The sequence below is a fragment of the Pan paniscus genome, chromosome 19, assembly GCF_029289425.2.
Source record: "Pan paniscus chromosome 19, NHGRI_mPanPan1-v2.0_pri, whole genome shotgun sequence".
Taxonomy (NCBI): Eukaryota; Metazoa; Chordata; class Mammalia; order Primates; family Hominidae; genus Pan; species Pan paniscus.
In genome coordinates this window covers 24,777,501-24,802,929 of record NC_073268.2, presented here as the reverse complement: position 1 = coordinate 24,802,929, position 25,429 = coordinate 24,777,501, and the positions used below count along the sequence as shown (strand labels likewise).

The window sequence follows — 25,429 nt, the reverse complement described above, 5'->3', positions numbered from 1 at the left end:
GGAGTACCACAGTTAAGCTAATTAACGTATCTATCACCTCACCTAGTTAACCTTTTTGTATGTGTGTGATGAGAACACTGAAGAGCTACTCTCAGCACATTTCAAGTTTACAATATGTTATTTATTTTTATTTTACATGGTTTAAAAAGAGACAGAACCTTTGTCACCCAAGCTGGAGTTCAGTGATGCAGTTATAGCTCACTGCAACCTCAAACTCCTGGGCTTAAGCGATCCTCCCACCTCAGCCTCCTCAATAGCTGGGACTATAGGCGTGCACTACCATGCCCAGCTAATTTATTTATTTGTTTTTATTTTTATTTTTATTTTTGAGACGGAGTTTCGCTCTTGTTGCCCAGGCTGGAGTGCAGTGGCATGATCTCAGCTCACTGCAGCCTCCGCCTCCTGGGTTCAAGCGGTTCTCCTGCCTAAGCCTCCCAAGTAGCTGGGATTACAGTCATGCGCCACCAAGCCCAGCTAATTTTGTATTTTTAGTAGAGGTGGAGTTTCTGCATGTTGGTCAGGCTGGTCTCGAGCTCCCGACCTCAGGTGATCCACCCACTCAGCCTCTCAAAGTGCTGGGATTACAGGCGTGAGCCACCATGCCCGGCCGCCCAGCTAATTTTTAAACAAATTTTTTGTAGAGGCAAAGAATCGCTGTATTGCCCAGGCTGGTCTTGAACTCAGCTTCAAGCAATCCTCCAGCCTCAGCTTCCCAAAGTATTAGGATTACAGGCATGAGCCACCATGCCTGGCCAAGTATACAGTACGCTATTATTATTATTATTTTAGACAGTCTTGCTCTGTCGCCCAGGCTGGAGTGCGCTGTTACAATCTCGGCTCACTGCAGTCTCTGCCTCCCAGGTTCAAGCAATTCTCCTGCCTCAGCCTCCTGAGTAGTTGGGATTACAAGCGCCCACCACCACGCCCGGCTAATTTTTTTATTTTTAGTAGAGACAGGGTTTCACCATGTTGCCCAGGCTGGTCTCGAACTCCTGACCTCATGATCTGCCCACCTCAGCCTCCCAAAGTGCTGGGATTACAGGTGTGAGCCACCATGCCCAACCAGTAAGTTATTATTAACTATGGTTACCATGCTGTACATTAGGTCTCCAGAACTTACAACTGAAATTTTATATCCTTTTACCACGATCTCATTTTCGCTACCCTTAAGCCGTAGACAACCCCCTTCCTACTCTCTGTTTCTATGAGTTTGACTTGAGATCATGTGGTGGTTATCTTTCTGTGTCTAGCTTATTTTACTTAGCATAGTTCCGTCTAGGTTCATCCATTTGTTGTCACAAATGTCAAAATTTTTTTTTTAGGGCAGAATTAGATTCCATTGTTCGTGTGTTCCACATTTTCTTTATCCATTCACCCAACAACAGACACGAGTTATTTCCATAGCTTATTTCCATCTTTTGGTTATTATGAATAATTCTGCTACAAACATTAGTGTACATGTTTTTATGGGGACATATGTTTTCACTTCTTTTTGACTATGTACCTAGGAATGGAATTGCTGAGTCATGTGGTAACTCTGTAATCATTTGAGGAACTAGAACCGCCATACTGTTTCCAAGGTGCTGCACCATTTTACGTGACTAACAGCAGTGTATGAGGGTTCCAGTTTCTCCATATCCTTAACAGCACTTGTTGTGTTATTTACCCAGGTGCATGCCTGTACTCTCAGCTACTCAGGAGGCTGTGGCAGTAGGATTTCTTGGGCCCAGGAGTTCGAGACCAGCTTGGGCAACATAGACCTGTCTAAAACTTTTTTTTTTGGGCGGGGCACGGTGGCTCATGCCTATAATCCCAGCACTTTGGGAGGCCGAGTCAGATGGATCACTTGAGATCAGGAGTTCCAGACCAGCCTTGCTAACATGGCGAAACCTCGTCTCTGCTAAAAATGCAAAAATTAGCCAGGCACTGTGGCACGCGCCTGTAATCCCAGCTATTCAGGAGGCTGAGGCATAAGAATCATTTGAACCTGGGAGGTAGAGGTTGCAGTGAGCCGATTTGATTCTAGATGTCCTATTAGGTATGAGATGTTTTCTCATTCTGATTTGCATTTCCCTGATGACTAATGATGCTGAGCGTTTTTTTTTTTTTTTTTTTTTTTGGTGCTTATTGGCCATTTGTGTATCTTCCTTGAAGAAATGACTATTCAGATACCTAGGCAATTTTTTAAAAATTAATTTTTAATTATTGTTTTTATTTTTTTAGAGACAAGCTCTTGCTATATTATCCAGAGTGGTCTCAAACTCCTGGGCTCAAGCAAGCAGTCTTCCCACCTCAGCCTCCTCAGTAGTTGAGACTATAGGCATCAGCCACCACACTTGATCTTTGCCCCAAGTAGCTGGGATTACAGGTGTGCGCTGCCATGCCCGGCTAATTTTTGTATTTTTAGTAGAGACAAGGTTTTGCCATGTTGGCCAGGCTGGTCTTGAACTCCTGACCTCAGGTGATCTGCCCACCTCAGCCTCCCAAAGTGCTGGGATTACAGGTGTGAGCCACCGCACTTGGCCATTTTTTTTTTTAATTGAGATGTAAGAGTTCTCTATATATTCTGTATTCTAGATGTAAGTCCCTTATCAGATATGATTTGCAAATATGTGTTCCCTTTCTGTGGATTGTTCACTTTCTTTATAGTGTTCTTTCAAGGACAAAGGTTTTAGTTTTGATGAAGCCTGGTTTATGTTTTTCCTTTTGTTGCAGATGCTTTTGGTGTTAGGTATCTAAGAGTCATTTGCCAAACTGAGAGTCATGAGTATTTATTCCTGTGTTTTCTTCTAAGAGTTTTATAGTTTCAACTCTTAAATTTAGGTCTTTGATTCATTTTGAGTTAGTTTTTATATGTGGGGTAAAGTAAGGGTCTAACTTCATTCTTTTTGTTTTTTGAGATGGAGTCTCGCTCTTTCACCCAGGCTGGAGTGCAGTGGCGCTATCTAGGTTCACTGCAAGCTCTGCCTCCCGGGTTCATGCCATTCTCCTGCCTCAGCCTCCCGAGTAGCTGGGACTACAGGCGCGCGCCACCACGCCCAGCTGATTTTTTGTATTTTTAGTAGAGATGGGGTTTCACCGTGTTAGCCAGGATGATCTCGATCTCCTGACCTCGTGATCTACCCATCTTGGCCTCCCAAAATGCTGGGATTACAGGCATGAGCCACTGCGCCCGGCCAACTTCATTCTTTTGCATGTGACGATTTTGGTCAATGACTCGGATGTTTATACATAAGGTTTTATTTTGTTTTGTTTTGTTTTTTTGAGATGGAGTCTCATTCTGTCACCCAGCCTGGAGTGCAGTGGCGCTATCTTGGCTCACTGCAACCTCTGTCTCCTGGGTTCAGGCGATTCTCCTGCCTCAACCTCCTGGGTGGCTAGGATTACAGGCATGAGCCACCACGCTCAGCTAATTATATTTAAGGTTTTAAAAGTGGAGCAGTTTTACTTATAATAAAGCATAGCAGTTCTAGGTAAGACTGGTTTGGAGTGCAGCCATGGAAATGGATGGGTGAAGTGCAGGTGAAGACTGACCTCAGTGCTAAAGTCTTCCTGTCAACGACAGGCCTGTGGCCTCGGAGGAGCCGGGGTTTATTAAAATGAGGCTAGAGGAGTTAGATCTGAAAGAGACATTGAGAATAAGGATACCAACTCCATCTCTTAGTCTGAAATATGTGGGAAGTAGAAGAATGAGCTAAAACTTCTGTATTAGAATTTTTCAAAGGAACAGTTCCTTCAGGGTGGAGCTAGTAAGAATTGGAAAGAGTACACTGAAATGGTGGGTGATGTAGGGGAGTTTGTCTCTTCTGGAAAAAGGTTTTGATGACATCCCTTTGCCAAAGCAGTGTGACCGTGTGGTAGCACCTTGGCTTCAGTTAGACTAAGCTTTGACTATGTACTATGCTATTTGTATCTGTTCTGCCCTGGAAACAAAATTAGTTTTTCACTTAAAATAAAGTTGCCTTATTTGACATCCTACCACAGATCAGAGGGTGGAGCATAAAACAAGGTTTCCTTATTAATCATGTGATAATACTATTTAAAGGTATTTGAATTAAATCAGTACGTGTGTGTAGGGAGATGGAGAATTAAAGTCACATACACCAAGTTATTGTAATTTCTGCTTGAAAATCTTCAGGGAACATAGGATCAAGGAAAGAACTGAATGATTGCCACCTACCCATCCTAGTCTTGAGGAGGAAAAACTTCATGTAATTAAGGGAAATGGGAAGAATCAATGGTGCTCAGTTGTTAAAAAGCTATAGGTAAAGGCTTGATTCTGATAGTGTGGGTATAGTCAAACAGTCTCCCTCTATTCTGTTACCTTTCTGAGAGTCCTAACCCAAAACACTCAAGGCCAAAATAGTTAACCTTTGAACGGCCGGGCGCGGTGGCTCATGCCTCTAATCCCAGCATTTTGGGAGGCCGAGACAGGCGGATCATGAGGTCAGGAGATCGAGACCATCCTGGCTAACACGATGAAACCCCGTCTCTACTAAAAATACAAAAAATAATTAGCCGGGCATGGTGGCGGGCGCCTGTAGTCCCACCTACTTGGGAGGCTGAGGCAGGAGAATGGCATGAACCCGGGAGGCGGAGCTTGCAGTGAGCCGAGATCCAGCCACTGCACTCCAGCTGGGGCGACAGAGTGAGACTCCGTTTCAATAAAAAAAAATTAAAAAAATAAAATAGTTGACCTTTGGACAACATGGGAGTTAAGAGTGCCTATCCTGTCTGGGTACAGTCACTCATGCTTCTAATCCGAGCATTTTAGTGGGCCAAGGCAGGAGGATCACTTGAGTCCAACAGTTTGAGACTAGCCTGGACAAGAAAGCAAGACCCTGTCTCTACAAAAAAAAGGACAAAAATTAGCTGGGCATGATGGCACGTGCCTGCAGTCCCAGCTACTCAGGAGGCTAAGGCAGGAGGATCACTCGAGCCCGGGAGTTTGAGGCTGCAGCAAGCCATGATCACACCACTACACTCTACCCTGAGTGATACAGCGAGACCCCATCTGTTAAAAAAATAAAAGGGGGTTGGCCGGGCGCGGTGGCTCACGCCTGTAATCCCAGCACTTTGGGAGGCCGAGGCGGGTGGATCACGAGGTCAGGAGATCGAGACCATCCTGGCTAACACGGTGAAACCCCGTCTCTACTAAAAATACAAAAAATTAGCCAGGTTTGGTGGCGGGTGCGTGTAGTCCCAGCTACTCGGGAAGCTGAGGCAGGAGAATGGCGTGAACCTGGGAGGCGGAGTTTGCAGTGAGCTGAGATCGCACCACTACATTCCAGCCTGGACAACAGCGAGACTCCGTCTCAAAAAAAAAAAATAAATAAATAAATTAATTAATTAAAAGGGGCTGGGCGTGGTGGCTCATGCCTGTAATCCCAGCACCTCAGGAGGCCAAGTTGGGCGGCTTGCCTGAGCTCAGGACTTTGAGACCAGCCTGGGCAACATGGTGAAACCTTATCTCTACTAAAAGTACAAAAATAGCTGGGAGTGGTGGCATACGCCTGTAGTCCCTGCTACTCAGGAGGCTGAGGCATAAGAATTGCTTGAACCCAGGAGGTGGAGGTTGCAGTGAGCTGAGATCGCGCCATTGCACTCCAGCCTGGGCGACAGAGCAAGATTCTGTCTCCAAAATAAATAAATAATAAATAAAATATAAAGGACACCTATGCCTGTTACAGTAAGAATTCCAAGTATAACTTTTGACTCACCCAAAACTTAACTACTAAGTCAACTGGAAGCCATACCAATAACATAAACAGTCAGTGAATATGTATTTTGTATTTTATGTGTATTATGTACTGTACTCTTACAATGAAGCTAGAGAAAAGAAAATGTTATTAAGAAATCATTCACTATTAAGGAAACATACTATTCAGTGGAAGTGGATCATCATAAAGGTCTTCATCATCTTTGCATTGAGTAGACTTCAGAAGAGGAGGGGTTGATCTTGCTGCCTTGGGTGACAGAGGCAGTGGAAGGAGAGGCAGGCATACTTGCTGCAACTTCTATTGAAAAAAAATTTGCGTAGAAGTGGACCTGAGTAGTTCAAACCCCTTGTTCCAGCGTCAACTATACCCAGATGCTGAGCAGGGAAAAATGAGGAAGAGGGATTAATTGGCTTGTCTGGGCCAATCAGGCTGACTCAGCTCTATTTGAAGAGATGGCAGAAACTTAGAGTTTGAGAGTTTCTCAATCAGGAATTCAGGAATCTCATGTTGAGCCTCTTTGACCAGATTATTGGGGCCAGCCTGGGTCTTGAGTGACAGGGCAGTCTGGTTCAGTTCAAGTATCAGACCCAGTAGGTGAGTGAGAGACCAGTGTACCTACATCTACCAGGTTTCAGATGTAACCCACCAATGAAGACTAGACCACCTTTCCTTGAACCCATTTCTCTGTGTTCTCGTAGGCCTCCCTAGCCATAGCTCTGCCTCCTTAGGTCCAAATCTGGGGAGGACAAGGAGAGGAGAGTAACCCTATTCTAAAGCCAGTTCCCTTATCATGAGCCTTAGCTGCTGCCTTTTCCTACCTAGAACTAGCCACACGTCCATTTCCTGGCCCTTTCTAATGGCCTAATGATCCTTTGTGTGTAGACCCAGCACTTTCTGTGTCATGAACAGTGTTACCCAATCTTGATGTGGTAAAAGAGGGAAGAAGATAGTAAAAAGAGAGAGAGAGCACTTGGACTAATTTTTTTCATTTCTGAAATGTGATGGTTGTACAAGTTGTCCTTTAAGGTTTTTTAGGTCAAATTTTTGTAATTATGTGATTCTGGATATGTTCTGGCTGCAGGAATTTTCTGCTGCAGAAAACTAGTACTCATAGGCATTAAAAAAAGCTACTATTTTCCAGCTTGAGGATAAGTGCCTTGGGAAATCATGGAGTCATTATCAAGAGTTTGCACATCTGGTTGGGCGCAGTGGCTCATGCCTGTAATCCTAGCACTTTGGGAGGCTGAGGCAGGAGGTTCGCTTGAGCTCAGAAGTTTCAGACCAGCCTGGGTAATGTGGTGAAACTCTGTCTCTACAAAAAATACAAAAATTAGTTGGGCATAGTGGTGTACATCTGTAGTCCCAGCTACTTGTGGGGGCTGAGGTGGGAGGATTACTTGAGCCCAGGAAGTCAAGGCTATAGTCAGTTGAGATCACACCACTGCACTCCAGCCTGGGCGACAGAGTGAGACCCTGTCTCAAAAAAGAGTTGCATGTCTACTCATTCAGTTCTCATTATCTATAGACTAAAATATACATCTCCCCCCTTATGTACTACTATTTTTGAATATATGTAAATTAATAAAATGTAAACTTAAAGTGTTATTGAATGTATAACAGTTTGTTGTTTTTTGTTTGTTTTTGAGACAGTCTCTGTTGTCCAGGTTGGAGTGCAGTGGTGCGATCTCGGTTCACTGCAACCTCTGCCTCCCAGGTTAAAGTGATTCTCCTGCCTCAGCCTCCTGAGTAGCTGGGACTACAGGCACGCACGCATCAGTTCGTTGTGTGTTTTTTTTTTTTTTTTTTGAGACAGGATCTCTCTCTGTTGCTAAGACTGGAGCGCAGTGGCACAATTATGGCTCACTGCAACCTCTACCTCCTGGGCTGAAATGATCTCACACCTCAGCCTCCCAAGTTGCTGGGACTATAGGCGCACGCCACCATTCCTGGCGAATTTTTTTTTTTTTTTGACAGGGTCTCACTCTTTTGCCCAGGCTAGTATCAGTGGTGCAATCTTGGCTCACTGCAACCTCCACCTCCTGGGTTTAAGCAATTCTCTTGCCTCAGCCTCCCAAATAGCTGGGATTACAAATTCATGCCACCATGTCTGGCTGATTTTTGTATTTTTAGTAGAGACAGGGTTTCACCATGTTGGCCAGGCTGGTCTCAAACTCCGGACCTCGAGTGATCCACCTACCTCGGCCTCCCAGAGTGGTGGGATTACAGGCGTGAACCACTACATCCAGCCTAGCAGTTGTTTGTCATTGTATGTTTTCTCAGTGAATATCTCATGGGGATCCATGAAAATTTTTAGATCCTAAAAAGGGGTCCGCATAATCAAAAAGGTTGGGAATTTCTTCTCTAAGCCATTTTGAGATGGGAGAGTTCACAACTTACGTCAAAGTATAGTTATTAGGCACTGCATGTTTAAGAGACAATTCATGGGCCAGGTACAGTGTTCATGCCTGTAATCCCAGCCCTTTGGGAGGCCAAGGGAGGAGGATTGCTTGAGCTCAGGAGTTTGAGAACTGCCTAGGCAACATAGCGAGACCTCGTCTCTACTAAAAATTAAAAAAAATCAGCCAGGTGTGGTGGCATGTGCCTGTAGTCGCAGCTACTTGGGAGGCTGAGGTGGGAGGATCACTTGAGCCCAGGAGATTGAGATTGCAGTAAGCCATGATTGTGCCACTGCACTCCTGGGCAACAGAGCAAGACCCTGTCTCAAAACAGAAAAAAAAAAAAAAGATAATTCATGGAGAGAGAAATTATCAAGGAAGATTAAGCTCCTCTTATATGTTAGGTATCGTATAGTAAGTCTCCCTTCCATTCTTATCCTCTGGGCCCATTAGAGGCTGCCGCTGTTTTTTTGTTTTTTTGTTTTGTTTTTTCGAGATGGAGTTTTGCTTTTGTCACCCAGGCTGGAGTGCAGTGGCACAAACTTGGCTCACTGCAACCTCCGCCTCCCGGCTAATTTTTGTATTTTTAGTAGAGACAGAGTTTCACCATGTTGGCCAGGCTGGTCTCGAACTCCTGACCTCAAGTGATACGCCTGCCTCGGCCTCCCAAAGTGCTGGGATTACAGGTGTAAGCCACTGCGCCCAGCCTGCCACTTTTAATAATTCTTGCATATGTTCCAGGAATACCTATGTGGATATATATGTCTGTATGTGTGTATTTTTTTTAATGTGATATTTTTAAAATAGTGTCTTTTTTTTATTATTACTGTTTTTTGCGACAGAGCCTTGCTCTGTTGCCCAGGCTGAAGTGCAGTGGCGCAGTCTCTGCTCACTGCAAGCTCTGCCTCTGGTTCAAACGATTTTCCTGCCTCAGCCTCCCGAGCAGCTGGGATTACAGGTGCCTACCACCAAGTGCGGCTAATTCTTATATTTCTAGTAGAGATGGGGTTTTGCCATGCTGGCCAGGTTGGTCTCGCACTCCTGACCGCAGGTGATCTGCCTGCATTGGCCTCCCAAAATGTGATTACAGGCGTGAGCCACTGTGCCAGGCCAAAATAGGATCTTTATTTTCTAGAAATATGGGTAAGAATATTGATTTGTTTGCTTTTCAGTTCTATGTTGTACTAAAAATTTATTGATAAATGTATTCCTAAAGAGTAGAAAATTGAAATGCAGTCAGGCACGGTGGCTCACGCCTATAAACCCAGCACTTTGGGCGGCCAAGGCAGGCAGATCACGAAATCAGGAGTTCAAGACCAGCCTGGCCAACATGGTGAAACCTGGTCTCTACTAAACATACAAAAATTAGCCAGGCGCGGTAGTGGGCGCCTATAATCCCAGCTATTTAGGAGGCTGAGGCAGGAGAATTGCTTGACCCCTGGAGGCAGAGGTTACAGTGAGCTGAGATTGTGCCACTGTATTCCAGCCTGGGTGACAGAGACTCTGTTTTGGGGTTGGGGGCAGGGGTGGGAATTAAAATGCACCGTTCAGATCTTATATGCATCGCTGACAGGGAAACTTTTTTCAGGGTGAAGAAGGTGAATACAGTGAAGAGGAAAACTCCAAAGTGGAGCTGAAATCAGAAGCTAATGATGCTGTTAATTCTTCAACAAAAGAAGAGAAGGGAGAAGAAAAGCCTGACACCAAAAGCACTGTGACTGGAGAGAGGCAAAGTGGGGACGGACAGGTTAGTACATTCCACAGTCCTCCATTTTAGAGGCTGGAATAGAGATTCTTGAGGCTTGGAAGAGTAAGGATCCCTTTATCTGTCCTCTAGGAGAGCACAGAGCCTGTGGAGAACAAAGTGGGTAAAAAGGGCCCTAAGCATTTGGATGATGATGAAGATCGGAAGAATCCAGCATACATACCTCGGAAAGGGCTCTTCTTTGAGCATGATCTTCGAGGGCAAACTCAGGAGGAGGAAGTCAGGTAAAAGCCACTTGCTGCTGCTGCTGTCTAACATGTATTTTACACATGTAGGCCAGGTACTTCGATTTGCCTGTATTTCATTTATTATAGCATTTTAAGATAAGTATTATGATTATCCTTATCGTACAAATGAGGAAAGTAGGCTTAGAATATTTGGTAACTCTTGGTGAGGCAGCTAAGATACAGACCTAGGGCAGTTTGTTTCCAGAACTCATCTTCTCTTAATTATTATACTTTGGCTTTTCTTAGTCTGAGGTGTAAGGCATCTGAGAAGTGAAATACTTGCATAGGTTGCCTTTTAGGAGAAAGGAGATGTTTCAAAGGTACTGAATGGCATGAAATGAAGTCTTTTTCTCATTTCTGTGTCTGTTATATTTGAGCCCAGCAGGCCCTGAGGTTCTGTGATTCACGCTTGCTTTGGGGAGGCCTGTTTTTTATAATCTCTTTGGGATGATGAGGAGACTACGTAAAGTTCCTATTGTCCCCCTGCCTCCCTGACCCATTTTGTTCAAGAACATCTCTACTTGGAGAATTCTGCTGACCCAAGACACTTTTCCTTCATTTTATCCAGACCCAAGGGGCGTCAGCGAAAGCTATGGAAGGATGAGGGTCGCTGGGAGCATGACAAGTTCCGGGAAGATGAGCAGGCCCCAAAGTCCCGACAGGAGCTCATCGCTCTTTATGGTTATGACATTCGCTCAGCTCATAATCCTGATGACATCAAACCTCGAAGAATCCGGAAACCCCGGTGAGGACATTTTAGAACATAAGACCGGGCTGGGCATGGTGGCTTACGGTGGCTTACACCTGGAATCCCAGCACTTTGGGAGGCTGAGGCAGGAGGATTGCTTGAGGCCAGGAGTTCAAGACCAGCCTGGGGAACATAGTGAGACCCTGTCTCCAAAAAAAAAAGAAAAAAAGGAAAAAAAAAATAGATTGTAGACTCTTGATATCTTTTAGAAAGAATTCTCTTTGCTTTTCTTTTTATTTATTTATTTAAGACAGAGTCTCGCTGTGTTGCCTAGGCTGGAGTGCAATGGCATGTTCTCGGCTCACTGCAACCTCCACCTCTTGGGTTGAAGTGATTCTCCTGCTTCAGCCTCCTGAGTAGCCGGGATTACAGGCGTGTACTATCGTGATCGGCTAATTTTTGTATTTTTAGTAGAAATGAGGTTTCGCTGTGTTGGCCAGGCTGGTCTTGAACTCCTGGCTTCAAGTGATCTGCCCGTCTCGATCTCCCAAAGTGCTGGGATTACAGGCCTGAGCCACCGCGCGTAGCCTCCTTTTGTTAATTTCCTAACAGTTTCTTCATTCCATTTTTTGTAGATATGGGAGTCCTCCACAAAGAGATCCAAACTGGAACGGTGAGCGGCTAAACAAGTCTCATCGCCACCAGGGTCTTGGGGGCACCCTACCACCAAGGACATTTATTAACAGGAATGCTGCAGGTACCGGCCGTATGTCTGCACCCAGGAATTATTCTCGATCTGGGGGCTTCAAGGAAGGTCGTGCTGGTTTTAGGCCTGTGGAAGCTGGTGGGCAGCATGGTGGCCGGTCTGGTGAGACTGTTAAGCATGAGATTAGTTACCGGTCACGGCGCCTAGAGCAGACTTCTGTGAGGGATCCATCTCCAGAAGCAGATGCTCCAGTGCTTGGCAGTCCTGAGAAGGAAGAGGCAGCCTCAGAGCCACCAGCTGCTGCTCCTGATGCTGCACCACCACCCCCTGATAGGCCCATTGAGAAGAAATCCTATTCCCGGGCAAGAAGAACTCGAACCAAAGTTGGAGATGCAGTCAAGCTTGCAGAGGAGGTGCCCCCTCCTCCTGAAGGACTGATTCCAGCACCTCCAGTCCCAGAAACCACCCCAACTCCACCTACTAAGACTGGGACCTGGGAAGCTCCGGTGGATTCTAGTACAAGTGGACTTGAGCAAGATGTGGCACAACTAAATATAGCAGAACAGAATTGGAGTCCGGGGCAGCCTTCTTTCCTGCAACCACGGGAACTTCGAGGTAGGTATCATAGGATTGGTGGCTAGCTTTTTCCCCTTTGCATCATCAGGTTTAGGGGCATGGGACTTCTGTCTCAGGAAGGTGGTGTCTGACAAATGTCTACTTCTTCTTTTTTTTTTGAGACAGAGTCTCACTCTTTTGCCCAGGCTGGAGTGCAGTGGCGCGATTTTGGCTCACTGCAACCTTCGCCTCCCAGGTTCAAGTGATTCTCCTGCCTCAGCCTCCTGAGTAGCTGGGGTTACAGGCGCACACCACCACGCCCAGCTAATTTTTTTTTTTTGTATTTTTATTTATTTATTTGTTTTGAGATGGAGTCTTGCTCTGTTGCCTAAGCTAGATGCAGTGGCGCAATCTCAGCTCACTGTAATCTCCACCTCCGGGTTCAAGTGATTCTCCTGCCTCAGCCTCCCGAGTAGCTGGGAGTATAGGCGTGCACCACCATGCCGGGCTAATTTTTGTATTTTTAGTAGAGACAGGGTTTCACCATGTTGGCCAGGATGGTCTTGATCTCTTGACCTTGTGATCCTCCCACCTTGGCTTCCCAAAGTGCCGGGATTACAGGCGTGAGCCACAGCCACCGGGCCTGGCCTTTTTTTTTTTTTTTGTGACAGAGACTTGCTCTGTTGCCCAGGCTGGAGTGCAGTGGCATGATCTTGGCTCACTACAACCTCTGCGTCCAGGGCTCAAACAATTCTCCTGCCTCAGCCTCCTGAGTAGCTGGGATTACAGGCTGTCACCACCACACCTGGCTAATTTTTTTTTTTTTTTTTTTGAGACAGAGTCTCACTGTTGCCCAGGCTGGAGTGCAGTGGTGTGATCTCGGCTCACTGCAAGCTCCGCCTCCTGGGTTCACGCCATTCTCCTGCCTCAGCCTCCTGAATAGCTGGGACTACAGGCGCCCACCACCACGACTGGCTAGTTTTTTTTTTTTGTATTTTTAGTAGAGACTGTTTCACCGTGTTAGCCAGGATGGTCTCGATCTCCTGACCTCGTGATCCGCCCACCTTGGCCTCCCAGAGTGCTGGGATTACAGGCATGAGCCACCGTGCCTGGCCCACACCTAATTTTTGTATTTTTCATAGAGATGGGGTTTCATTATGTTGGCCAGGCTGGTCTCGAACTCCTGACCTTAAGTGATCGACCCATCTTGGCCTCCCAGAGTGCTGGGATTACAGGCATGAGCCACCGTGCCTGGCCCACACCTAATTTTTGTATTTTTCATAGAGATGGGGTTTCATTATGTTGGCCAGGCTGGTCTCGAACTCCTGACCTTAAGTGGTCGACCCATCTTGGCCTCCCAGAGTGCTGGGATTACAGGCGTGAGCCACTGTGCCAGCCCCAGCTAATTTTTAAAAAAATTTTTGTAGTGATGGGTCTTGCTATATTGCCCAGGCTGATCTTGAACTCCTGGGCTCAAGAGATCCTCCTAAAGCGCTGGGATTACAGATGGAAGACACTGCACCTGCCCAGTCATCATTGAGCCTCCTGAGTACAGGATCCTTTTCCACAAAAAGTAGAAGACAACGTTATTATTTGAACTAATGGTTAAATATTTGAAGGCAGAAATTTATTCAGTTGAATTTTGATCAAGATCTTCTCTAATATATTTGAAAGGCAAGCCTCCCTTATTTCCTTAATCTTCTAGAGACAGATTGCCCAATAGAACTTTGTGTAATGATTGTACTTTTGTGTTTTTGTTGTTGTCGTGTTTATATAGATATAGTTTTGTTTTTTTTTTTTTTTTAAGATGGGTCCCACTTTGTCACCCAGGCTAGAGTCTGGAGTGCAGTAGCGTGACCTTGGCTCACTGCAACCTCTGCCTCCAGGGCTCAAGCAATCCTCCCATCTCAGCCTCCTCAGTAGCTAAGATCATAAGCACACATCATTACACCTGGCTGATTTTTTTTATTTTTTGAAAAGACGGGGGGTCTCACTGTGTTTTCCAGGCTGGTCTTGAACTCCTGGGCTCAAGCAGTCTTACCTCTGCCACCCAGAGTGCTGGGCTTATAAGCATGAGCCACTGCATCCAGCCAGAATTGAACTTTTAATTAATTGAAACTTAAGTGTCCACATTTGGTTAGTGGATATCATATTGGGCAGCATAGTTTTAGAGAGTAAGACCTACCTATTACCCATTTTGCCTATTCTGGTTTGTTTTTCTCCAGCCAGATAGATCAAAGGATCTTCCCTTAGTCTGAAATCTAACTTAAATATTGGAACTCCTCAATTGGAGTTGCAGCACCCTTCTTACTATTGGAGGACAATCTCTAGAACATTCCTTTTTGTCTTGAGTCATTTTAGCCAGAGGAGAATCTCCTCTCAAACTTCCAACCCAGACCCCTGTGAATGGATATAATCAAGTAGATTTACAAAGCATCCCTCCCTTGTCCAGCTGTTGCTCAGAAACTCTTGGGCTGAGATTTTTCAATATGTTGGATAATGTAATGTGCTAATTATAATCTCCCAGGGATTCTATGCAGGGAACAATTTGATAGGAAAAATTTGAATTTGATTTTCTTCACTGAAGTCATTTTATTTTTCATTTTCAAGGGCTTTATTGCTATATTAAGATGGCAGACAGTGGGGACAAATTTCTAAATGCTGGTGTTGACAGAAAGCAGAGATAGTTTATAGAGAATTTTATTAGTTAAAAGAAAAAAGGCATTCCTTATGTTGACACTTAAACCTGTCTCTTGATAGTATCTTTGAGTCCCACTCACATATGTCTGATCTGCAGAAGTGACTTTTTTGGTGTATTACAGGTATGCCCAACCATATACACATGGGAGCAGGACCTCCACCTCAGTTTAACCGGATGGAAGAAATGGTACAGAAGGGGAAAGGGGTAGATGGGGGAGGGAGCTGCCTGTTACACAGCTTGTTCATTGTTTAAACCAAGATAAGGTCTTTTTTTTTTTCTTTTCTTTCTTTCTTTTTTTTTGAGACAGAGTCTCGCTCTGTTGCCCAGGCTAGAGTGCAGTGATGGGATCACGGCTCACTGCAAGCTCTGCCTCCTGGGTCCCAGTTCAAGCAATTCTGCCTCAGCCTCCCGAGTAGCTGGCATTACAGGCACGTGCCATCATGCCCAGCTAATTTTTGTATTTTTAGTAAAGACAGGGTTTCACCATGTTGGCCAGGCTGGTCCTGACTCCTGACCTCATGATCCACCCACCCTGGCCTCCCAAAGTATTGGGATTACAGGCATGAGCCACCACGCCCGGCCAAGATAAAGTCAGTTTTTCCATTGATTATGCATGTTTCTTTTAATTTGGATCTCCTAAATGTAAGGTAGAAGGTTTAGGTTCAAATCTTGATATCTTTTCATTATTTTTCAGCTCACTTTGCAAATACCCATTAAATACCTGCCATGTACCAAGTGTTTTTCAACACCTAAAGGAAGGTAGGACTTGATATGAGAGCCCTCTAGAATTCTTATTGTTTAGGCCTCTTTCTTTGTCTCAGGGTGTCCAGGCTGGTCGAGCCAAACGCTATTCATCCCAGCGGCAAAGACCTGTGCCAGAGCCCCCCGCCCCTCCAGTGCATATCAGTATCATGGAGGGACATTACTATGATCCACGTGAGTTTTTTCTTACTGTTGGGGTACTTTTCTTGGCAGGGTGAAGTGAAGTAAGATACCAGGCTCCTGGCTCCTGAATTTCTCTTCTGACCTCTTATAGTGGTTATCAGACATTGTCTGGTTGCTGTTTTCTTCGCATGGAATATTGAGAACATCTTTTAAAGGGCTTGGGGAACAAGGAGACTTGTCCATGTGAAGAGTAAGGGTTTATGAGAGTCCCAATGTGATATCTTACAGTGCAGTTCCAGGGACCAATCTATACCCATGGTGACAGCCCTGCCCCGCTGCCTCCACAGGGCATGCTTGTGCAGCCAGGAATGAACCTTCCCCACCCAGGTAAGCTTTGTGTCTCTGCTTATATGCTTCCAGTACCTGAGGATATATGTTGGGAGTGCCACAAAACCCATCCTCCTGAGCTTTGTGCTGCTAGCCTGGGAGTCTGGCCATCCCGGCTGCTTGGGCAACAAGTTCCTCTTGTGTCCATCCTGAGGACTTCCATTCTGAGCCTGATTATACTGAGCAGTCCAGCCGGGCCATCCTATGAAAATGATGTTACTTTATTTTTCAGTTTTTTTCTTCTCCTTATCCAGGTTTACATCCCCACCAGACACCAGCTCCTCTGCCCAATCCAGGCCTCTATCCCCCACCAGTGTCCATGTCTCCAGGACAGCCACCACCTCAGCAGTTGCTTGCTCCTACTTACTTTTCTGCTCCAGGCGTCATGAACTTTGGTAATCCCAGTTACCCTTATGCTCCAGGGGCACTGCCTCCCCCACCACCGCCTCATCTGTATCCTAATACACAGGTGAGATGGCTAATGATCATGTTTTTCTAGATACACATTCTTTAATTCAGACAGGAATGTGGTATGGGGAGAATGCTAAAGGAATTTGAGAGAACATTTCAGTGCCACTGATTTGTATGTGACACCAAGACGCCTCTTAGTGGTCAGGAGCTGGAAATGCAGCTTATGTAATGCCCATCATCTTTATTCTTTTCAGTTTTTTTCTCCGTTGCCCAGGCTTGGAGTGCAGTGGCGTGATCTCGGTTCACTGTAACCTCCACCTCTTGGGTTCAAGCGATTCTTCTGCCTCAGCCTCCCGAGTAGCTGGGATTACAGTGCCTGCCACCATGCCCGGCTAGTTTTTGTATTTCTAGTAGAGATGGGGTTTCACCATGTTGGCCAAGCTGGTCTCAAACTCCTGACCTCAACCGATCCACCTGCCTCGGCCTCCGAAAGTGCTGGGATTACAGGCATAAGCCACCGCACCCAGCGTTCAGTTTCTTTAATGGTGTTTCTTTCCTGTGTTGTGGTACATCATAGGTGGCAATACCTGCTTTTTACTCTATTGCATAAAGAAGCTGTATTCTACTCCTTATCACCCCTACCTCTGTCCTGCTTAACTTCCACCACGTTGACATAATCAAGTATCTGTAGTGTCGCTACTGAACTCAGCCTTTTCCATTTGTCAGCTGATGGTAGGAATTAGAGAAAGCTGGGCAGTACTTTGAAGAAATAAAAACCAGAGCATAATAATGACGAATTAAGGCAAAAATGAATAGTCACTTTATTTTGAAGGGTGGGCAGATTAGATATTTTTAAAATTATAAATTCCCCAATTCTCTTATGGCTGAATAATGTTTCCTGTTCATCATAGGTTGGATGAATTCATTCCTAACTTTTTCTTCTCCTGGCTTCTGGGGTCCCAGGCCCCATCACAGGTATATGGAGGAGTGACCTACTATAACCCCGCCCAGCAGCAGGTACAGCCAAAGCCCTCCCCACCCCGGAGGACTCCCCAGCCAGTCACCATCAAGCCCCCTCCACCTGAGGTATGAGAGTTCCTTCCTATACTTAATGCACATGCTCCGTCAGTGGGCTTTCCTTCTCCCCAGAGGATTTCCCTCATTTTCTGGGTGTGTTTCTCTGGAAAACAGTCTTTTTGTTATGACCTGATAACAAATTCCAACTTTATTATTTCAGGTTGTAAGCAGGGGTTCCAGTTAATACGAGTTTCTGAATATTTTAAATCTTAACATCATATAAAAGTAAGTGCACAACTTACTGTGAATATTCTTAAAACTAATGCTCACACTTGCTTAATAAACAAAAATCACCTAATTAATGCTTTTTTTTTTTTTTTTTTTTTTTTTTGAGACGGCGTCTCAGTCTGTTATCCAGGCTGGAGTGCAGTGGTGCAATCTCGGCTCACTGCAGCCTCCATCTCCTGAGTTCAAGATTCTCTTGCCTCAGCCTCCTAAGTAGCTAGGATTACAGGCACGCACCACCACACCTGGCTAATTTTTGTATTTTTAGTGGGAATGGGGTTTCACCATATTGGCCAGGCTGGTCTTGAACTCCTGACCTCAGGTGATCCACCTGCCTTGGCCTCCCAAAGTGTTGGGATTACAGGCGTGAGCCACCCCACCCAGCCTCTAATTAATGCTTTAAGTTATAATAATCATGGGATATCTCAGGAGGCTTAAAGGAGTCCTGAAATTTGCCAGTTTGTTTGTTTGGCAAGTGTATTGGGCAGGGTTGAAGTAGAAACAATTGTTAACATGACAGTTTTCAATTGGGAAGCTACAAGGAAAAAATACAGGAAGGCAGTCAAGGAAAAGGGAAATCTAAATTTGAGATGTTATAGCAGAAAAAACCAGTTCTAAAGATCATAGAGGAGAAGGACTGGGGGTTTTGTTGCTTTTGTTTAAGGACATTACTTAAAACACATTATTTAGAAGTGTGGCTTTTTGAAAACAGCTTGTGAATGCCCAGAAGGCCCACTAACACTTTGGTGGTTCTTCCCTTTTTCCAACCCCTGTCAGAGCAGCAGAGGTGAGAACTCAGAAGAGAAATACAGCTGGCTATCTACTACCAGAAGGGCTTCAAAGATATAGGGTGTGGCTCCTACCAGCAAACAGCTGAAAGAGGAGGACCCCTGCCTTCCTCTGAGGACAGGCTCTAGAGAGAGGGAGAAACAAGTGGACCTCGTCCCATCTTCACTCTTCACTTGAGTTGGCTGTGTTCGGGGGAGCAGAGAGAGCCAGACAGCCCCAAGCTTCTGAGTCTAGATACAGAAGCCCATGTCTTCTGCTGTTCTTCACTTCTGGGAAATTGAAGTGTCTTCTGTTCCCAAGGAAGCTCCTTCCTGTTTGTTTTGTTTTCTAAGATGTTCATTTTTAAAGCCTGGCTTCTTATCCTTAATATTATTTTAATTTTTTCTCTTTGTTTCTGTTTCTTGCTCTCTCTCCCTGCCTTTAAATGAAACAAGTCTAGTCTTCTGGTTTTCTAGCCCCTCTGGATTCCCTTTTGACTCTTCCGTGCATCCCAGATAATGGAGAATGTATCAGCCAGCCTTCCCCACCAAGTCTAAAAAGACCTGGCCTTTCACTTTTAGTTGGCATTTGTTATCCTCTTGTATACTTGTATTCCCTTAACTCTAACCCTGTGGAAGCATGGCTGTCTGCACAGAGGGTCCCATTGTGCAGAAAAGCTCAGAGTAGGTGGGTAGGAGCCCTTCTCTTTGACTTAGGTTTTTAGGAGTCTGAGCATCCATCAATACCTGTACTATGATGGGCTTCTGTTCTCTGCTGAGGGCAAATACCCTACTGTGGGGAGAGATGGTACACCAGATGCTTTTGTGAGAAAGGGATGGTGGAGTGAGAGCCTCTGCCTTTAGGGGTGTGTATTCACATAGTCCTCAGGGCTCAGTCTTTTGAGGTAAGTGGAATTAGAGGGCCTTGCTTCTCTTCTTTCCATTCTTCTTGCTACACCCCTTTTCCAGTTGCTGTGGACCAATGCATCTCTTTAAAGGCAAATATTATCCAGCAAGCAGTCTACCCTGTCCTTTGCAATTGCTCTTCTCCACGTCTTTCCTGCTACAAGTGTTTTAGATGTTACTACCTTATTTTCCCCGAATTCTATTTTTGTCCTTGCAGACAGAATATAAAAACTCCTGGGCTTAAGGCCTAAGGAAGCCAGTCACCTTCTGGGCAAGGGCTCCTATCTTTCCTCCCTATCCATGGCACTAAACCACTTCTCTGCTGCCTCTGTGGAAGAGATTCCTATTACTGCAGTACATACGTCTGCCAGGGGTAACCTGGCCACTGTCCCTGTCCTTCTACAGAACCTGAGGGCAAAGATGGTGGCTGTGTCTCTCCCCGGTAATGTCACTGTTTTTATTCCTTCCATCTAGCAGCTGGCCTAATCACTCTGAGTCACAGGTGTGGGATGGAGAGTGGGGAGAGGCACTTAATCTGTAACCCCCAAGGAGGAAATAACTAAGAGATTCTTCTAGGGGTAGCTGGTGGTTGTGCCTTTTGTAGGCTGTTCCCTTTGCCTTAAACCTGAAGATGTCTCCTCAAGCCTGTGGGCAGCATGCCCAGATTCCCAGACCTTAAGACACTGTGAGAGTTGTCTCTGTTGGTCCACTGTGTTTAGTTGCAAGGATTTTTCCATGTGTGGTGGTGTTTGTTACTGTTTTAAAGGGTGCCCATTTGTGATCAGCATTGTGACTTGGAGATAATAAAATTTAGACTATAAACTTGGCTCCCTTGCCAGTGTTTTGCATGAGTCTTGATTTGGGAGGGAGGGAAGAGGACTCCCTAATTCCCCCACAGGGTCACGGTCACAACTCAGGTCAGCCCAAGTTGTGAAACAGAAGCCCAGAGAGATGAGGAGCCCCTATGAGGCCATAAATGTGTCTGCACTCCCCATCAGTTATCTTTTTTAACCACATAGATCACCAGGATGTCATGCCATCCCTTAGATTGGAAGTGTCAGGGACAGAAAAGTAGTGAGATGCTGGTTATTCGCATGAGCATCTAGTATCCTTTATGGCTTCCTTTGTGTTTGGCAAGTAAGTTTCCCAAGGTAATATGCCATCAGATGTCAATATAACTATACCAAGTCCTGGGCTGGGGGGAAGTACAGGTAGCTAGCTTTCTTGAAAAGTGAAGATGCTGCCGGCCACCGTGGCTCACGCCTGTAATCCCAGCACTTAGGGAGGCCGAGGTGGGCAGATCACGAGGTCAGGAGATCGAGACCATCCTGGCTAAACAGGGTGAAACACCGCCTCTACTAAAAATACAAAAATAGCTGGGAGTGGTGGCGGGTGCCTGTAGTCCCAGCTACTTGGGAGGCTGAGGCAGGAGAATGATGGGAACCCGGGAGGTGGAGCTTGCAGTGAGCCGAGATTGCGCCACTGCATTCCAGCCTGGGCGACAGAGTGAGACTCCGTCTCAAAAAAAAAAAAAAAAAAAAAAAAAAGGAAAAGTAAAGATGCTGACACTAAAGTATTCAGGACCACACAGTCTTAGGGAGACTATCAGCTCAGGTAAGGGGAAGGGAATTTGTGTGTGTGTGTGTGTGTGTGTGTGTGTATTTTTAGTAGAAATTTTTGTATTTTTTGTACAACAAATTTTGTATTTTTAGTAGCAATGGGGTTTCACCATGTTGGCCAGGCTGGTCTTGAACTCCTGACCTTAGGTGACCCACCTGCCTTGGCCTCCCAAGGCCAAGTCTGAGTCTGTGTTCTTAATGTCCTTGCCAGTGGCTCTCCACCCTGCCAGATCCAAAGTCACTTTTTTTTTTTTTTTTTTTCTGAGACGGTCTTGCCGGTCACCCAGGCTGGAATGCAGTAGCACAATCATAGGTCGCTGTAACTTGGAACTCCAAGGTTCAAGCAATCCTGCCACAGCTTCCCAAATAGCTGTGACTACAGGCCCACACCACCATGCCCAGCTAATTTTTGTGGTTTGTTTTTAGTAGAGACGAGGTCTCAGTGTGTTACCCAGGCTGGTCTGGAACGCCTTGGTTCAAATGATCCTCCTGTCTTAGCCTCCTAGAGTGCTGGGATTACATGTGCAAGCCACTACACCCAGCCCCAATGTTCCTTTCTTATAACAAATATTTTGCAACACTAATATCCCAAAGTGAAATGAACAGATAACATAACCTGCCTGGACACATGATTTCAAAAAACAAATCAACTGTGGGTCATAATTCAGTTTACCTAGTCCACTTGGCCTTTGATGCTTAGAGGGCAGTTCCTACCTTTGAAGTGACTTTTTCCTCTAGGTCCTGGGTGGGATGGAAGTTTACTACAGAAGCTATCTCTGGTATGGGAGAGCAACTTTCATATGGAGCTGGCAGCATTTGTTGGGTTTCACAAATCCATACACTGGAGGCATAGATATCACAGTACATCTTTTTTTTTTTTTTTTTTTTTGGTCTTGCTCTATTGCCCAGGCTGGAGTGCAATGGCACAATCGTGGCTCACTGCAGCTTTGACCACCTGGGCTCAAGCAATCCACCCACCTCAGCCTCTCAAGTAGCTGAAACCACAAGCATGCACCACCACACCTAGCTAATTTATTTTTGTAGAGATAGGGTCATTGAATTCCTGGGCTCAAGTGATCCCGCTGTCTGGGCTTCCCAAAGTGCTGGGATTACAGGCTTGAGCTGCTGTGCCCAACTATTGTACATCTTATAAAGACAGATGGGACTTCCCCCATATCTTGGTGCTGGTGCCACAGCCAGAGGACTATGACTTTTCTGAGCCCCGTCCCTAATTCCTTTTTTTTTTTTTTTTTAGACTGAGTCTCACTCTGTCGCCCAGGCTGGAGTGCAGTGGCACGATCTCGGCTCACCACAACCTCCACCTCCCGGGTTTAAGCGATTCTCCTGCCTCAGCCTCCCAAGTAGCTGGGATTACAGGCGCCCGCCACCATGCCCCGCTACTTTTTTTCTGTATTTTTAGTAGAGATGGGGTTTCACCATGTTGGCCAGGCTGGTCTCAAATTCCTGGCCTCAGGTGATTGGCTCAGCTTGGCCTCCCAAAGTTCTGGGATTACAGGCATGAGCCACCGCGCTGGGCCCCTAATTCCTCTTTAAATCATGTCAGTTTGCTTCTCTTCCCCACAATGTGATGGGTGACTGTAGGCCTGATCTCCTGGGGTTATGAAAAAATGCCATCCAGCCTTGGGGGTGGGTTACTGGCAGGAGGTTTGAGTGTTGGATGCTTCCCCTTTACCCTTGCCTCTTGCTTCCCTAGTCCTTCAGTTAGACCCTATTGCTCTCTCTGTTGCCCTGGTAACCAGCTCTGCAAGAAGAAACTCAAGCTCAGCAAAGCCCCCAGGTTCTCTCTATCCTCCCAGCCTGCCTCTGGGTGGGCAGAAAGAAGAGGGTGTGTAAGCAGCAGACAGATAGCCTTAGGTGGCCCTGCCCAGTCCCCTTGTAGAAGCCCATGGGCTCAAAAAAAGCTCAAAGCTTTTTCGCCCCCATCTCATAGTTGTTATTCATACCACCCTGCCTTCCTCTTTATTTCTTCCATAAGCGGGTGCAAATGCTCTGCCAGCTCTCTTCCCCTTCAGGGTCAGCGCACAGACCTGCTACCTTGTAGGCAACTCGGAGCACCAAAGACTTGGAATTCCAAAGTCAGCTCCCAGCATCTGCAGCCCACTTGGGTTGACTGTCCGTCTAGGGCAGTGATTTTCAATCCTGGCCATTTGTGTCATGTGAGGAGCTTTTTAAAAAATACCATAAGCCTTCGCCCTGGTTCAGAAATCTGATTTAATTGGTCTGAGATATGGCCTAGGCATCAGTTTTTTTTTTTTTTTTTTTTGAGACAGAGTCTTGCTCTTGTTGCCCAGGCTGGAGTGCAGTGGCATGATCTCGGCTCACTGCAGCCTCCACCTCCCGGGTTCAAGCGATTCTCCTGCCTCAGCCTCCTGAGTAGCTGAGATTACAGGCACCAGCCACCATGCCCAGCAAATGTTTGTATTTTTAGTAGAGACAGGGTTTCACTATGTTGGCCAGACTGGTCTCGAACTTCTGACCTCATGTTGCACCCTTCTCAGCCTCCCAAAGTACCGGGATTATAGGCGTGAGCTGTTGCACTTGGCCAGTATTTTTTTTTTTTTAATATGGAGTCTCTCACCCAGGCTGGAGTGCAGTGGCATGATAACAGCTCACTGCAACCTTCACCTCCCAGGTTCAAGCAATCCTTCTACCTCAGCCTCCAGAGTAGCTTGGATTACAGGTGTGTGCCACCATGCCCGGCTAATTTTTTTTGTATTTTTAGTAGAAATGGGTTTTCACCATGTTGGTCAGGCTGGTCTTGAACTCAGGACCTCAAGTGATCTGCCCACCTTGGCTTCCCAAAGTGTTGAGATTACAGGCGTGAGCCACCAAGCCCAGCCAGCATCAGTATTTCTGAGAAGCTTCCCTGTGATTCCAGTGTGTAGTCAGGGTGAAAACCACTGCCACTCCAGGACCATGACTTGATGCTGGCTCTCCTCACTGATTCAAAATGTTGAACTTAGTCTCTGCCTGACATCCTTGAGCATTTGGGGGAGTACTGGGGTCCTGTGTCCCAAGCTTCTAGCTTCCAGAAGTCTCTCAGTCTGTTTTATTTTCAACCCCCTACACCCTTCACACTCCCCAATTCGCCCTTCCTAACCAACAATTCCCAAATCCTGCCCAGAGAGAAGGTTACCAAGGCAACCGGCTTAATCTGGTAACTGTGGCATGTGCTGGGAGAGAAGCCCTTCCCTCTTCCTATTCAGTTCATAAAATGCTACCTGGGGAGCTCCAACCCATTCCAGCCACTTTCCCCTTTCAAGCCCGGGGATATTGGAGTGTCCAATAAGGGGAGCACAGGAAGCTGATACTCAGACCTCTAATACAGCTTCTTAGCCAAAATTGTGCACTGTCTTCTTTTTACTGTTTCCAAATCCACAAACAGATGGGTGTGCAAAGCTTTATTTCTGTGAACACATGCTCTAGCACACATGGGAACAGATATGCACATACATTGATACGTATGTCATACACACCCTGTTCAGTTTTACTACCACTCCCAGCCATTAGCATTCCTGTCTGCCTGGTTGGTGCTTGGTAAACAGGGGTGGGGCATTGTCCAGAGAGCCTCAACCCATCGAGAACCTGCTGCCACTCCCACACCTTGTAAGTCTAACCTGGATGTTCTCACACTTAGCATGGCTTTACGATGCACCCCCCTCCTCCCCCACACTCCTTCTGGGGCAGCATATCCTTAAGGACAGAATGCTCCTGGTGTGGGCATCAGGAGTAAGGATTACTTGGAGTGCTAATTGGCACCACTTTTCCCACTCCATGGCCATGTACACTTGGGCTCTGTGCTTGAAGATAGTCGGCAGTTCTGGGGTTTGTCACCTGTCTCCATGGCCCTGCTTCCTTCTGCTGCCAGCTGGGCTCAGGTGCCCTTGTGCTCCTGGTCTCCTCCCCACTGCCTATTATCCCCTCCTCACCCCAGCTAGACCTGCCACAACCTGCTGCTCCCTGCCTGGCTCCTACCTGCCTGCCAGTACCTGCCCACAGACCAGGCCCACACCACCTATTGTGCCCTACCAGAGAGGACAGATGGGCACTGCCTCCAGTGGCAATGCTAATTCACCCAAGAGGCCTTCCCAGCTCTTCTCACAGAAGGAAGATAAACTCCACATATTTCTGTGAGTATGAGAAAGGTGCACACTCTTGGGTTCAGCAATCTGTAGGCCTGACTTGGGTACACAGGTAGGTGAGTGAAGGTGTCCAGGCCACAGACCTGTCCTGACTCTTTGAAATGATGCTGAGACCCGGTTATCCCTTGAGCCAGGAATCCTTCCCCATTGGTAAATCTCTGACTTACCTTTGCCCTTAATTTCTTCTGCTTAGAACCCAAGTCCCTTACTGCTTCCCTCGCGGTCAACCCC

At 46.2% G+C, this 25,429-nt stretch overlaps 1 protein-coding gene across 5 annotated transcripts in view; it reads left to right on the top strand.

The window, feature by feature from the left end:
* The window catches only part of CASC3 (CASC3 exon junction complex subunit), a 37,562-nt gene extending 12,960 nt beyond the window's left edge, over positions 1-24,602 (top strand). Inside the window, exons 4-14 of one of the 5 annotated variants that reach the window (XM_055101065.2) lie at positions 9,705-9,863; positions 9,954-10,105; positions 10,677-10,853; positions 11,432-12,117; positions 14,880-14,944; positions 15,580-15,694; positions 15,932-16,030; positions 16,285-16,499; positions 17,405-17,527; positions 17,679-17,743; positions 22,291-24,602. In XM_055101065.2, the coding sequence (XP_054957040.2) occupies positions 9,705-9,863; positions 9,954-10,105; positions 10,677-10,853; positions 11,432-12,117; positions 14,880-14,944; positions 15,580-15,694; positions 15,932-16,030; positions 16,285-16,499; positions 17,405-17,527; positions 17,679-17,702 (1,815 nt within the window). In that variant the 3' untranslated portion in view covers positions 17,703-17,743; positions 22,291-24,602. Of the gene's footprint in view, positions 1-9,704; positions 9,864-9,953; positions 10,106-10,676; positions 10,854-11,431; positions 12,118-14,879; positions 14,945-15,579; positions 15,695-15,931; positions 16,031-16,284; positions 16,500-17,404; positions 17,528-17,678; positions 17,744-18,520; positions 20,244-22,290 lie in introns of those variants that run through there. The other 4 variants (XM_055101066.2, XM_008956771.4, XM_008956770.5 and 1 more) reach the window with 4 other exon arrangements.
* The last annotated feature ends 827 nt before the right edge of the window (positions 24,603-25,429 follow it).